The sequence below is a fragment of the Atractosteus spatula genome, chromosome 19, assembly GCF_055471065.1.
Source record: "Atractosteus spatula isolate fAtrSpa1 chromosome 19, fAtrSpa1.hap1, whole genome shotgun sequence".
Lineage (NCBI taxonomy): Eukaryota > Metazoa > Chordata > Actinopteri > Semionotiformes > Lepisosteidae > Atractosteus > Atractosteus spatula.
This window is the reverse complement of record NC_142724.1, coordinates 13164762-13179715: the sequence shown is the minus strand read 5'-3', so window position 1 is coordinate 13179715 and position 14954 is coordinate 13164762. Positions and strand designations below refer to the sequence as shown.

The following is a 14954-nucleotide window of genomic DNA, read 5'->3' as shown; positions in this document are numbered from 1 at the left end:
GAGACATTTTGTTTCTGTTGCAGGTGGGCGTGGGTTGAATTTATGTTACTGCGGGTGGTTAAATATTAAAAATGTAGGATGATATGAGACTGTTGTCCATGTTGATTAAGTACTGAGAACATGTTTTTGATTAGAAAGGGTGAACTGAGAGCACACAGTTTGGAAGCAGCTTTCTCAATGTATATAGTCACTCAGTGACATAGTGACTAGTGAGCTGGCATTAGCCTGGCAGAATCCAGTGCACAAAGCAAAATTGGCTAACTACATTCTTGCCTATTTGAAGTGTACATTTATTTGAAAAATGTACTTTTACGTAACATTTACGTAACACATTTCCATGACAGCCGTTTTGAAAGCTACAATGGGTCGTGAAAACTGTGGATGTTTAAATGTGTATTAACTTATTAAAATGTCACATATTGCCTAATTAGCAGTTTTAGCATTGTGCTTTTGGGTTAGTTATGCCTACAATACTGAAATACGAAATATTGTTCTTATATTCAAAAATGAGAAGATGTACTGTAAGTGGGTATGAATTGAGAGACTGTATTGAGAAAATATAGGCCTGTACGGGGCCCTGCTCCAACCCATTTTATGATGACCTGTTTGATTTGGGTTCATATTTGTAACACGTCTACAGTATGTGAGCCTCATGATATGAAAACACACATGAGCAGACTTTTAATATCCTCTGAGGTCTCTTATTGGATATTTAAAGCTTTTAGAAGATCTGTATCAGTTAATTTAGAGACTACAATGCATTCTAGCAACATTTCTTTCGAGTTGGAAATGTGTCTTTGAAAAAACATGAGGTAGAAGTTGAGGTTTTTCTTCATGGCATAATGTACAGTTATTATTCACTGATCCCAGATTACTCAGCAGCTTGTCAGGAGATAAGAATGGAACATAGTTGTACACGTGGTTGGCTTATTCTGAGTTATTCATTTTTGGCCTTCCCATTCTTCACAGGAACTGGGAAAACTGTGGTGGGAGTCCATATCGTTTATTGGTTCTTTCAGCAGAACAAGGACAGGAGAACCCCAAGGAAGACCAAAGAAACTGAGGGAACACCAGTGAAGAAGGACTGCATTTTGTACTGTGGGCCCTCTAACAAATCTGTGGATGTTGTTGCTGGTATAATTTCATTGTATTATTCTCTAACATTTGTCATGTCTTCACATATTGTATCAAGTAAATGATAGCTGTGCGGTGAGTAACGCACATTTAATATGTAAAATGGCTTTGTACAGAGCCAACAAAATGTGTGTGAGTAAATCCTAGACACATTTTGCCAGGCAAGCCGTCAACACAATTTACACATGTGAAAAGGGTTCATGGAAAGATCAAGAAAATGCGTGTGACAAAGTGGATAAACATACATTTTCACATGTGAGTTAATTCATTCACTTTACTAATACGAAACAACATTATCAGGGCAACAAAAGGTATGGGAGTAATTAGAAAATGCATGTTCTCATGGTAAAGTCGATTAAGGCAGGTTAATGTGCAGACAGTTCAGCCTGTAGCTGCAGCTGGAGCTCATTACCTATTGGAATATGGATGTAGAAACAGTGAAGAGAGAAAGAGGAAGGCTCAGATCCAAATCTGAAATAACCTGAGAGGAAGAGAGAAATCCTGATTATAACACCAGTCAGGGGAAAGTTGTCTGGCGATTTCAAAGAGAAGAAATACTTGTGTCATGATTATAAGATCAGACTCCTTTGAAATTCCTCAAAACTCAAATGGTTGTCTGTTTGGAGCTAGTGGGCTCTAAGTTGAGGTGTTGTCAAATATTGGGTGGAGATTGAGGTTGGTGCTTTTCAGTCAAGTTATAATAATAATAATTACACTTATATAGCCCTTTTTCTGGACACTCCACTTAAAGCGCTTTACAGGTAATGGGGACTCCCTTCCACCACCACCAATGTGCAGCACCTGGATAGTGCGCCAGAACACTCACCACACATCAGCTATCAGTGGGGATGAGAACAGAGTAATGAAGCCAATTCATAGATGGGGATTACTAGGAGGCCATGATTGGTAAGGGCCAATGGGAAATTTGGCCAGGACGCCGGGGTAACACCCCTACTCTTTTCCAGAAACGTCCTGGGATTTTTAATGACCACAGAGATTCAGGACCTCGGTTTTTGTCTCATCCGAAGGACGGTGCCTGTTTACAGTATAGTGTCCCCGTCACTATACTGGGGCATTAGGACCCACATGGACCGCAGGGTGAGCGCCCCCTGCTGGCCCCACTAACACCTCTTCCAGCAGCAACCTTAGTTTTTTCCAGGTCTCCCATCCAGGTACTGACCAGGCTCACACTTGCTTAGCTTCAGTGGGGCTGCCAGTGGTGAGTTGCAGAGTGATATGGCTGCTGGCTGTTAAGTTAAGAGCTCAGGTCTCGTAGGGTTAAAAGAAACAGCAGCCATCCATGGCTGTCCTAGCACTGTTGGGTGAGGTGCAGCTATTCTATGGTGAAGCTCAGAAGCTCAGGTCTTGTAGTGTTAAAGAGACAGAGGTTCTTCACAGAAAGCCATCCTAGTGCCAATAGGTTAGGGACCAGAATTGTAAGAAGACAAAGACAGGGGAAAAAAGATAGCAGCAGAGTGGGTTGTTGCTGTGTTAAGCAACAACTGACTCGGAGATAGAGTGGACCTGGCCAGATGGGATCAACTGAGACAGGGCTTAAAACTGCTACTACCAGGGCGATGGAAAACAGACTAGGTTCTTTCTCTCTTGAGATCTGAGAAGTGGCCATGGTTAACAGCAGCCGATTACGAATCCCAGAGGGGGTTTGAGGGAACAAAAGAGGTGCAGGAAGAGCAATAGATGATTAATTCCAGAGCAGATTTATTTATCCCCGAAGGGGCAAAATAACTGCGATTGGTTTCTAGATGGTTATAAATCCCAGAGGGGACGAAGTGGGGGAATGGGTTCCTTGGTAAGAGAAAGTACTGTCATATCACAGTAGGGGAACAGGAACCCCAAGGATCAAACTTCGGACAGAGTTTCTAAGGTTTGGATCTTTGGTTACACTGAAAGAGGGGGGGAGGTTCTTCAATCATATGTCTGCTGTAAGATGGAGGAAGCTGTCAGCCTCCGAAGTCCAAGACCGAAGGGCTAGGGAGTGTATGCAGTGTGTGGCCCTCTGCTCATGAACAGGGGTGGGCAGGCTCTTTAAGTGACAACACGAACGTTGAAAAACAAAGCTGGTCACAGGCCACAGAAATGCCACAGTCCTCTTAAATTCGTATTGGAGAAAGGCAAAGTTTTGGGCAGGTGGCACAGAAATATGGAAGTGGCTCAGGTGCCACAGGCAGGTGCTCTATTACAATATACTGTATAGCTCAACAGGAATAAAACTGCATTATCTATATGTTCTACATTCTATGTATTGAGAAAGTGGTATTGCTTCAAACCAGGTCACAGTGGCATACTGTATACGAGCTACTGTATACATTTTAAGCAAGGAATCAGCCTAATGTGTTTTTGATACTTCCCTGCATTTAAAAATGGTAAGATATACAACAGGAAACTCTGAAATATAAGAAACAATATAAGATATTTTTTAAAAAACAAAAACCGCTAGGGAAAGATAACGTAAAAACATGGAAGCACTAGGTAATGTTTCTTGTGGGTGAACTGTAGTGGTAAGATCAGGCCTAATCCAGCAAACCTGGTGCTGAATTGCAGAATACCTCCTGAAGTTCCAAAGCATGCTCAGACCCCTCCGAGTGTACAGTGACCAGATGGAGATGCTGGAGTTTCCATATCCAGGCAGCACCTTGAAACTCTCTCGCAAATCTCTCCGTGAAGAAAAGCCAAAGGAATCGCTCAGGTACAGCATTTCCCTATACACAAAAATGCTGTTTACTTCTTGCTGTGTTGTTCTAGTCTTTTTCAAATAATAAAAAAAAAACCAACAACATTGGTTTGGTGTCCCCATGTTTAACTTGAACCATTTTCCTTCAGGTCCATCAGTCTACATCATTTAATAAGGATGCCGGGCAAGCCATACGCAGATCAGATCCTGAGGTTCGATGTAAGAATACGAAGTGGAGACAACCTCACAGATGAAGAAGTAGATACGTATGTGTGCCTGATTCCCTTTACGGTCCTCATCCTGCATCTAATCTTTACCTCCAGTTAATCACTTTGACTTAAAAATCACGTTTAAAATTTCATTGGTTGCTATTCTATTTTTCCTGTCCTCTTTTTTTTATATTGGTCATGTTCATCTGCAGTGCACAAGGAAGGGAGTTGAAGTGATTGAAATTTTACCCCTTTCTCTTCGGTAGTTTATCAACAGTTGTGCCCCATTAGTTTGTTTCTGATTTTTATTACTGTTGTTTGCTTACATTAAATTAGGGCAACATCTGCATCTTAATTCCATTCATTTTGTCATCTGGTGTTTGCTTCTAGCCTCTGGAGTAGCTGTTCGTGAACTAATTTTTTGTTTGTTTTTTGTACATTCTGTAAATCGACCTTTTAACATTCCAGTCACAAAAAAATACTGAACGCGGCCCGTCAGCAGGAGCTGGAGAACCATGATGTCATCCTTTGTACATGCACTGCGGCCTCCAATCCCAACTTTACTCAGAAACTGAACCCGAGGCAGATTTTAATCGACGAGTGTGCCATGGCAACAGAGCCAGAAGCCCTCATACCCTTAGTGGCACACAAGCCGGAAAAGGTCTGTCTTGAAACCCTCACCTTCTAGTAACTTCAGAGTTTAAAATGTTCATCTTTTTCATGTATTTTCATGTATCCATTCGTGTATCTACTGTATGTATTTTAAAAAGGAGCCACAGTTCCAGTTTCTTAGACTGGTTATTAAATCTTGGAATCAAAATATAGTCATTGATGGTAAAGAACAATTTTTCAAATTTTGAATTAAGCACAAAATCGTGAACTTTGTGAAACCACTGTAGGTCGCCATATTGTCGCAAACCCCTGGTCTTCACGGGCAAGAGTGAGAGTTCACACGAATTGCGATGTGATGTGGCCCTTCCTGCTCACTAGTCACTGTAATGACTAATGTAATCAATGTATGACTGAATAAGTACAGACTGTGCCGCAGACATTTCACTGCAGAAATGTTCCAACATGATCTACAGGCAGAGTTAACAAGTAAGAAGTATATATCGGCAAAACCATCACAAAGATTAGTGCGATATTTCTATTGGATTAAAAGAGATGGACATTAAAGTGGGTGGACAGTACAGGACCGTCACACAAAGAATGGATTAAAGAGGCTGTATCACAAGTTAAATTTGAAAAGATTTTATATAATTTACAGGGGAATATAGGAATGTTTGGGGCCCATTTGAGACATACAGTACTTGAATGGCACTGGATATTAAGAATATCAGTAGGAAGTTTTTGAATTTATCTTTTTTTTTTCTTGTTGTGTTTTAATTATGTTTTGTGAAGGTAAGAATTTTGTTTTGTCTAATTAGAAGAAAAAATGAGTGAGAGAGTGAGAAAAAGAGACAAAAGAGAGAAAAACAATAATAAAGAAGTCCTCCAAAGTTGGGGGGGGGGGGGTGGAGGTGGGTTAGAAAAAAAAGAGATGCCTTCAAAAGCTTTCTTTACAGTGTTATCGAGCCACCTCACCTCACTGAACATTTTGTTGCCTTGTTCTGAATTGCAGAATATGGCGAGAGGAAACCTGAAAATTTAATCAAATTTGTGATGTAAATTGGGGGTTTTACAAGTTGCTGTGTACGTTTATACTTTCATTTTGGTAAGAAATACACTCAACAATGCTGATTCTTTCTAACCCCGAAATATAAAAATAGCAGTGCAGGTCCCATTTAAGTCAATCATGGAAGATCCTTGCATCAGAATGACTGTTGGGGACCTTGTCTCTGGCTGGATATCCTGTTCAAGTGAAAAGGTTTATAACAAACAATGAAAACCTAGCCTTCTTGAGCTCTGTTTCTCTAATATAAAACATATCACATAAACACACATTGACATACTGTACAATGTAAAGTGGTTATCACATATACATGTAGTGTGGTCTACCAACCTTGGTTTACTGGGAAAAAAAACAGTACAATTAAAGGCACCTCCATTATACAAGTAAAAGTAAAAAAGATTTTCTGAAGCAGAGAACTGTTGGGTTTTGATTTGGCTTGAGTCCGTCACAGTCAGCTTTTCATCTGAAGGCAGTCCCACTCAGGAAGACACAGACGAGATTGAATACCTCAGGAGCTGTTGATGATGGCTCTTTCTCTTCAGATCGTGCTACTCGGTGACCACATGCAGCTCAGGCCCATCGTGCACAGTGAGCTACTGCAGAGACTGGGCATGAAGAAGTCACTGTTCGAGCGCTACATGGACAAAGCCCTGATGCTTGACACGCAGTATAGAATGGTACAGAACTCTTTCCAAACTACCCTTCTTCTGTTGACTGTGTTTAGTATTCTATTTCTTGTTTGTGATTAACTAATTTGTGCTGCGTCTGCCCTTTGTCTTTAGGTTATGCTGACCCTTATGTGAAATGTTTGAATATATAATTGAAAAAAATATTTGGAGTCTGACATGAAGTTGAAAAAGTTATGTTTTTTGTTGAACTTTGCTTCACATTGGATCACGGTCACGTTCTTCCACTTGCCTGCTTGGTTTCTTTGCGCTGTTCACAGTTTTAAGTTCCTCTTTTGTAATCAGCTAAAACTCGTTTAGCTGGCCATGAGTACAAAAGTGTCTAGATAAATGTTAATTCTTGTTCCATTCCAAATACCTTTATTTAGGTGTCTATCTCCAAGTACCTCGTACAAAACGGTGTGCTTGTTTCTCCCTACAGCATGAAGATATCTGTGAATTTCCGTCCAAGGAGTTTTATCATGACCTTCTGAAAACTGGCACTAAACGCAAAGGCAGTGTTCTTCTGGCAGGCCGGAGAGCCACCTCTATCCTTTTTGGCCACGTGGAAGGGAAGGAGATGAGCCTCATCGTCTCTACGGAGCAGGGGAACGAAAACTCCAAGGCAAACATGGAGGAGGCCGAACAGTGTGTGAGTGTTGCTCTGTCGAAACCAGCATTTCTGCACACGGCAAGAGCTGATGCCAGGAAAGGGATTTTCCAAAACATCTTCTATCAAAGAAGGATGAACTCAACATCCTTATAGTTCAAGGTTAAACAGACAAATGTGCCGTAGATATTATTTTAAAAGGGCATTGTGACTTTAGAAGTTTTTTAAAATTGTCTATGCTCCTACCAAAACTCTGGAAAACACGGTAGCAGGCAGCGCCTCAGCTAAATCTGTTAATCAGCTGGTTGCTGTGACTACATGCGCCGACCGTAGATCTGTTCCACCTGTGCGTAGTTAATTACTACACCTACCCTGTTGGAAACAGGCTATCTAGGCTCTGCCCTTCTGTCGCTCAGGTGCTCAGTCTCAGAGTTTCATTCCCTAAGTCTGGCTGTTTCCTGTTTTGTTTACTTTCATATTTCTGATCGTGCTTTGATTTGACTTTTGGATTTTCTCTTGAAACTTTTTCTCCTGTTCACCTGGCTATGAGCTTTGCTTGAGTTTTCAGCTACTGTTTTTGGATTGTTTTACTGCCTTGCCAGCTTTTCTGCTTGCTTTGCCTGCACTTGGGATCTCCTCACTGTCTTGGATACTGGATTATATTACAAATGGGAATTCAACTTGTGTAATGTGTATGGAGGCTTGTATTCTGCTCTTATATTTATACTAGAAACCAAAAAAGCTAAATTGGCTTTTTTTTCTCTTATATCCTTTCCTGTGTTCTTATAGGCATAAAGACAATATAAGTACACCGTATAGGCATATTATTGATTCCTTCTTAATTATCTTTTCCCCAGGTCCGTATTGCCAGGCTGTTAACGAAACATTCCAGAATTAAACCTGAACACATTGCTATTCTGACACCGTACAATGCTCAGGTATCAAAAATAAATGAGCTCCTTAAGAAAAGTGAAATATTCAATGTCACAGTCAGCACCATCATGAAAAGTCAAGGTACTGCAGTCTTTTTTTCTTTTTAATGTCTAGAACTTTAAAGCCCGATCTTGCATTTCACAATAATAATGTGCACTCTTTTCCATAATATTTGTTTATTGAAATGGCTAGTTGAGTATCTAATTGTGTCAGTGATACAATCAGAAGAATCCAATTGGAATTAATATGGGGGGGGGGGGTACAACTAGATAAAACTAATCAGATTTGACCCTAAAAAGAAAGGTAATTCTCCCAGCAGTGGCAGCTGACCTTGTGAAGACAGATTTAATCAGGTGAATTGGAGTGATTTGCATCTGAAATACAATAAGAACACCTACAAAAATGAGATATTCATCACTCACAGCTGAGGACTATAGGATTTCTTTTCCCTTATCAACCGAAAGCATTTTTGTTTCCGTTTCTCTAGGGAGTGAGTGGCGTTACGTGATTCTCTCTACTGTGCGCTCCTGTCCCTCCTCAGAGCTAGAGACTGAACCTACCAAAGCCTGGCTCATAAAGACTCTGGGATTTGTCATTGATCCCAACCAAGTCAATGTGGGCATCACTCGGGCTCAGGAAGGATTCTGTGTCATAGGTAAGTGGTACCACAACAACACAGATTAAATTATGAAGAAAAACACTCCTTCTGTTGTCACGGATGTCAGAAGGGGCATGCCGTGGAATGGCCAGGAGAGCAGTAGAGACCCTATGCGTAGCGTTGAAAGGGGCAACACGGAGGTTAGCCCAGGCTCAGGGGGTCAGACGATGTCGATATAGAAACCTATGCCCTCAGGCTACTGACGTGGGGCGACCTGGTGCTAGGCGGGTCTCACGACATCCGTACCCTCAATACCCAGCCAGGAGCAAGGCAGACACAGGAAGTAAATAGGCTACACAACAAGACACACCGGAAAGACATGAATAATCACAGGGAACTAGGAACAGGACAGAAGTAGAGCGCCCTCTAGGTGTACAGGGTGTGACATCTGTGATGTTCAGCCGTTCCTGTAAAAGACAATGTTTCTTCCTTGTTCTATTAAATGCTGAAATATTGACACAAACTTTATGACTATGACTATGACTATGACTGACTAGACTGCAGTGACACCTTACTTAGCGTGGTTTCTGTGACAGTCCAAATGTCCAGAATTGTGCGCCCTGTGTGCTAAACTCAAACTGCTGTGCTTCAGCAAATTCCATTAATTTCGTTAACTGTTAATTTCGCTCTCTCCCTTTGAAACTTAAAGTGGACTTAAAAGTTCTCCTGCTCGTGTATACCGCTGAATGGGATAGTTCCAGGTTATCAGATCCTCTTTACGAAGTTAGAGCAGCTCTTAATCTGACACCAGGTTTCACACAGTGCTGTAGAACTTTCTCCTGTGCAAAATCATTGTTGTGAAACATGGCTCAAATCCATTCGAGACTTTGCAACTGTCAACATTTTTAAAACGACCTTAAAAGCCTAGTTTCTCAATATACCTTTTGATTTATAATTCATTTTATTATTCTTTGTTTTTGACCAATTTACTGTATGATTTTTTAATATTTCTATTATGTGTTCTATGCCATTTGTATTAAAAAAAAAATATTGTGCATCTTGGTTAAGTACAATTTATGGCTAAAGACAATAAATACAATTTACAATGGTGTGAAACTGCACTGATCAGTCTACAAATTATAATGATGGTGATGTAGATTAAGGACATTGTCTTGGCTAATTTCTACAAGGACTCAGGAAGTTACTTGTTGGGAAACAGGAAGAATACTGGCTTCTCCAGGCTAGTTTGTACTCATTCAGCTCTCTGCTCTTACCTCCTGAAAATGGTTACCTGTTGCACAACCAATATCTTGAATAAATGGAACTGTAGAGTATTTTCATTTATTTTTTATAATGAATCACATGGCTACACTTTATTCCATGAACCCTGCTCTAAAATAGTCATTCCTTCCCTGCGTATTTATTAACTTGATTTCTTCCACCTCATTTAATGGCTTCTGAATAGGAAATTCTATGTCAACCAATTGACATTAAATGCTAACATGAATTCTGACTTAACTGGCGTTAACACAGTTTTTTATTATGTGCTGTATTTGTGGTAAACATCTACCTCTTTGCACTCATGTGTTGTACAGGAAACAAAGATTTATTGACCTGCAGTGCACTTTGGAAGAGATTGATAGACCATTACCAGCAGAAGAACTGTGTTATGGATGCAAACGACATCAGAGTACAGAATACCAGTGCTCATTAATCAAGCATTAATCAAGTTCACCAGTAAATCTTTGAAGTATGATGCCTTATGAATCAACAGACAAACTAAATATGTGCTTGTGCCAAGGAAAGGATTGATGTCACAGAATTTATGACGGCTATTTCCAGGATGAGCCATCGATGAAGATCCAGGACAAGAGTGTTTGAAGTGTATCCCACTCTACACCTGTGGTTCTCAGTTCTTTCCAATAGGATATTTTTAAGGATAAAGGATACTTTTCAGAGATGATTTAAGACAACACAAAGTCGTTTTGGAAAGACAACTTCATGTAACAGACAAGAACCTTTCTTCCATTATAAGCCCTTGGCTCACAATAGAGTTTTCAACTCACACCTGAAGAAGGCTTCACAGCTGAAACTTTGTGTTTTCTCTCTCCTCTTTTCAGCATGGAATAAACCTTGTACTTGTTCCTTTGCAGAGTTTTCAACTCTGACTTGTCAGTTTCATAGTTCACATGCAATATCAGATCTTGTTATACAGGAACTTCTTCTGATTTAAATTCTGCCTATGTATATAAAAGACTGAGTTTCATTCTAAAAGAATGTATCTTTTAGTTAGATTTTATCAATAAATAAGGATTTTTGTAAAATATACGTTAGAAAGAAAGCTGTGTATTATTTTCTTTACATTTGTACTGCTATCTTGAACCAAATAGTGATATTGTCTTATTTTACTCAATAATGTCTTTAAGGCACCTAAGTGTAATACCTGTGATGTTCCTGTTTGGTATATATGCATATATTCTTTTTTCAAAGGAAACAATTTGTTATAATGAACTTAAATGCAAGACCAGTCTTCATCTCTACCTGTATTAAATCAAGTAACTGTTGTAATGTAACTGTTAATTTTTGTGGAGACAAGGACTAAAACAAAGATGTGGTATAATCTGTGGTATCAGCTCTGACATCTCTCAGTTTTAGACTGTCTGAATTCTGGGTTCTCTAAGCACAGCTCTGGCACCTCCTTGTTAAATGAAAAATGTAACATCCGCTATTCACTGTTTTAAATGAGGAATTATGACATCCAAGAATCAGATGTGTTTTAGGATGTTTACAGAGTAAATAAAGCAACACTGCAGAGAGGAAAATGGGGTTGTGGGAGGATGCTTGATGGTTTGTAAAATAATAATAATAATAATAATAAACTTTTTTTTATATAGCGCCTTTAAAGGTGCCTTCTCAAAGCGCTTTACGAATGACAACAACAATAAATAAAAAGAATACACAAGATAAAACACAATTACAATATACTGTATAGAGGAGACCGTGGATGGTGGTACTAAGAAAAGCAGAGGGGTGAAGAATGGAACCAGTTCAGTAAAGGCTTTTCTGAAGAAGAGGGTTTTGAGTCTGGATTTGAAGGAGTTTAGAGAAGGTGACTCTCTGATATCCTTGGGGAGAGAGTTCCACAGCTTGGGGGCATAACAGGAGAAGGCCCTGTCACCCATACAATGTAGACGGGCTCAGGGGACAGTAAGGAGACCAGAATTAGAATAGCAAAGGTTGCGAGGTGCGGAGTAGGGCGATAATAGTTCAGACAGGTACTGAGGTGCCTGTCTCAAATAGAAGGCTTGCATGCACTGGAAAAAGAGAAAAAAGAGGTGCTTGTAGGACACCTGCTGACTGCGCCAGAGGTAGAGCCCAGGACAGACCTGGGGCTGAAGAGATGGCCTCAGGAGCAGCAGAATCCAAAACGGAGATTTCAGGGGATGTTGGAAGTTACAGTGGTGAAACAGGTATGTAGTTACAGATGCTAGTGGAAGTAAACGGCTCAAGTGAAGACCTCATTTTCTGGGTGAAAACATCAGCCGAGCAGGCAGCGGGCAATAGGCAAAACACAGTTCAGAGTCACGGTCCGAAAGTGGAGTTCGTACCCAGGAAGCCGACCGACTGGTGAAAGCGCAAATCAAAACGGTTCTGAAACATAGTCAGGGGTCGAAGCCAGGAGGCGCGGAGACACGGCACAAATGGTAAATCTGAGAAAAAAGAGTCTTGGTAGCCAAGCAAGAAAAGGGAAATCTAAAGCCTGCGTCCGGACAAAGCTGACGATGTGTGGAACATGTCTGGCAATTCATCCAGTGAAAAGACGGGAACTTGGGTAACAAAACTCACCTGCTTCCGACCATTTGCACTTCTGATCAATTTGAATTTCACCCACGGCTAATTAACGACATTTCAAAAGATCATCTGTGGCATGGAACAGGTGTGGATAACATCCAGTGTGAACTCTTTTGCAAGGCTTTTGAAAGGCCGTAGAACACGCTGGAAACTTGACATACTGTAGCTGCAGCTAGTATTTTGGAGAAAGATAAAGAGTAAACTAGTACACATCAATGATTAACTGAACACATATTTCCTACAGCCAGTTTTCCCCACAGCTTACAGTTATAACAATGCTGCATTTACTACGTTAAGTGCGGCCATCTAGGGCAGTGGAGTGCACCCAAGTGCAGACGGAGACACATGCACAGGCAAAGAAAGCAGTCAGGCAGGGTGTTACAGCAAAGAGAGTGTAATATTTGGGATTTACACAAAGGGTATCACACTGAAAACGAAGCCGGGTTCGAATGGCAGGTACTGTAAGTGAAGAGCTGGCGAAAAACAAACAGTGAAACACAGTTCAAGGCTGAAGTAAACAGGCAAGGGTCGAATCTGTGAAACCTCAAACATCCACGCGCCGGAGGAGAATCCAAAAACCAGAGAACTGGATAGGAAGCAAAAGTTTGAAAAGCCAGAGCGAGAACAAATAAATCAGAGAGTAATCCAAAACCAAACTCAGTCAAAATCACGAGGTTGCTCACAGAAAACATTGGCTGGGACACTACACATGCTTTTTTCTTTCCTCTGCCAAAGAACTGCCAGCAGCCATTTCACCCTGCAACTCACAACTGGCAGCCCACTGGAGCTCAGCAGAGTGAGCCTGGTCTGTACCTGGATGGGAGACCTCCTGGGAAAAACTGAGGTTGCTGCTGGAAGAGGTGTTAGTGGGGCCAGCAGGGGGCGCTCACCCTGCGGTCCATGTGGGTCCTAATGCCCCAGTATAGTGACGGGGACACTAGACTAGGTGCCATCCTTCGGATGAGATGTAAAACCGAGGTCCTGACTCTCTGTGGTCATTAAAAATCCCAGGGTGTTTCACAGAAAGAGTAGGGGTGTAACCCCGGCATCCTGGCCAAATTTCCCATTCCCATGCCAATCATGGCCTCCTAATAATCCCCCTCTATGAATTGGCTTCTTTGCTCTGTTCTCCTCCCCAATGAGAGCTGATGTGTGGTGAGCGTTCTGGCGCACTATGGCTGCCGTCGCATCATCCAGGTGGATGCTGCACATTGGTGGTGGTGGAGGGGAGTTCCCATTACCTGTAAAGCACTTTGAGTGGAGTGTCCAGAAAAGCGCTATATAAGTGTAAGCAATTATTATTATTATTTACTGTCTTTATAGCAAGATAAGGCTGCATCAAATGATCTGTAGTTCTCCATACAGCCACAGTGGGGCGATAAAGTCCTGTCAAAATTAATGAGAGTTTAAGGAATCTGGAATTAGGAAAATAAATGCTGAAGATATACAGGTCTGCCTCGTTTTTGTGGGACAATGTAAGTGCGTAGCTCAGGGAGTCTGAATTTGTATCAACAGCGATGGAGTTCCTCCCCCCAAGTGACAGCAATTGTAAGTTTTTCCCCCACCTAAAACTGAATCGAAATGAAATAATCTGGAGAGAAATGTTTCCTTTTATCTCTGGAGGATTGTAACAAATAAAGGTTTACTGTAACAAATGAACAGAAAGAATTAGTCCCTGATTAGATGCACAGATACTGTTGTGCTAATCTAGGCTGTTCAAGTTTGTTAGTTATAAACTATAATATTGGTTGTGAATGCCAATGTAGTCGTTCATTTTGTTTATGTTGTAAATGACTCTCGTTCTCGCAGTAATTTCCGAAAGTTGTAATTATGTTTTTATTAATCTTTTATTATACCTAACGTAATGGAACATGACAAGTGATCCTTTACTTGTGTTGCAAACTACAGGTATGTTGTAATGGTTTTAAATTAAAACCACGTAGTCGCACTGGTAAACGTACATCCTTCTCCAGAAGGACATGCAGTACCTGTACCTATCGGGGTGTTGTGAAAAGGAAGCGCAGAACAGAAGAGGAATATTACGGAGCTACGCCAAATCAAGTTATTGTAAAAAAGCATTTGTATTTCATTTGGTTTTGAGTCCATCAGATCAACGTAACTAGCGAGTGGTAGGCATTTTGTAGCTAGACACGTCGACTACATGAGCTGTTTTACTAGAAGTTAATAGATTTCACCTTTCACGGCATTACTTTCAATGTTAAAATACGTTATCCTGTATTTGTCGAATGTGTACTACTTATTATGTTTTACAAACTGGTTAATCAATTTAATTATTCTAAATGGCAAAAAAAAAAAGGTTGGGGTGGGAGAACAGTATCGTGGCAAACTGTGATCTGGAGGGGCATCTTGCCTAGGGCTCCCCAAAAGCTAGGGCCAGCCCTGTGTCACAGAATGCCAACAGATGAAGGAGGAACAGGCTGTGATTCATTAAGTTTCCATTAGTGGCTGGGTCTGTGCCCATGTGTGCTTTCCCCAAAGTCTTCAAATTAAAAGTTTTCCAACAGAGACAGTGAGGCCAGAAACAATTAGTAAGTGCTGAAGTTGAGCACTTGTCCAGACATGACACAA

The 14954-nt window shown here is 40.9% G+C and overlaps 1 protein-coding gene across 1 annotated transcript in view; it reads left to right on the top strand.

The window, feature by feature from the left end:
- The window catches only part of helz2a (helicase with zinc finger 2a), a 29635-nt gene extending 18284 nt beyond the window's left edge, over nucleotides 1–11351 (top strand). The window contains exons 12-20 of the mRNA XM_088937495.1: nucleotides 970–1134; nucleotides 3697–3841; nucleotides 3976–4092; nucleotides 4504–4696; nucleotides 6250–6384; nucleotides 6815–7024; nucleotides 7840–7996; nucleotides 8403–8570; nucleotides 10109–11351. Coding sequence (XP_088793621.1) covers nucleotides 970–1134; nucleotides 3697–3841; nucleotides 3976–4092; nucleotides 4504–4696; nucleotides 6250–6384; nucleotides 6815–7024; nucleotides 7840–7996; nucleotides 8403–8570; nucleotides 10109–10227 — 1409 coding nt within the window. The 3' untranslated portion in view covers nucleotides 10228–11351. The remainder of the gene's footprint in view (nucleotides 1–969; nucleotides 1135–3696; nucleotides 3842–3975; nucleotides 4093–4503; nucleotides 4697–6249; nucleotides 6385–6814; nucleotides 7025–7839; nucleotides 7997–8402; nucleotides 8571–10108) is intronic.
- The last annotated feature ends 3603 nt before the right edge of the window (nucleotides 11352–14954 follow it).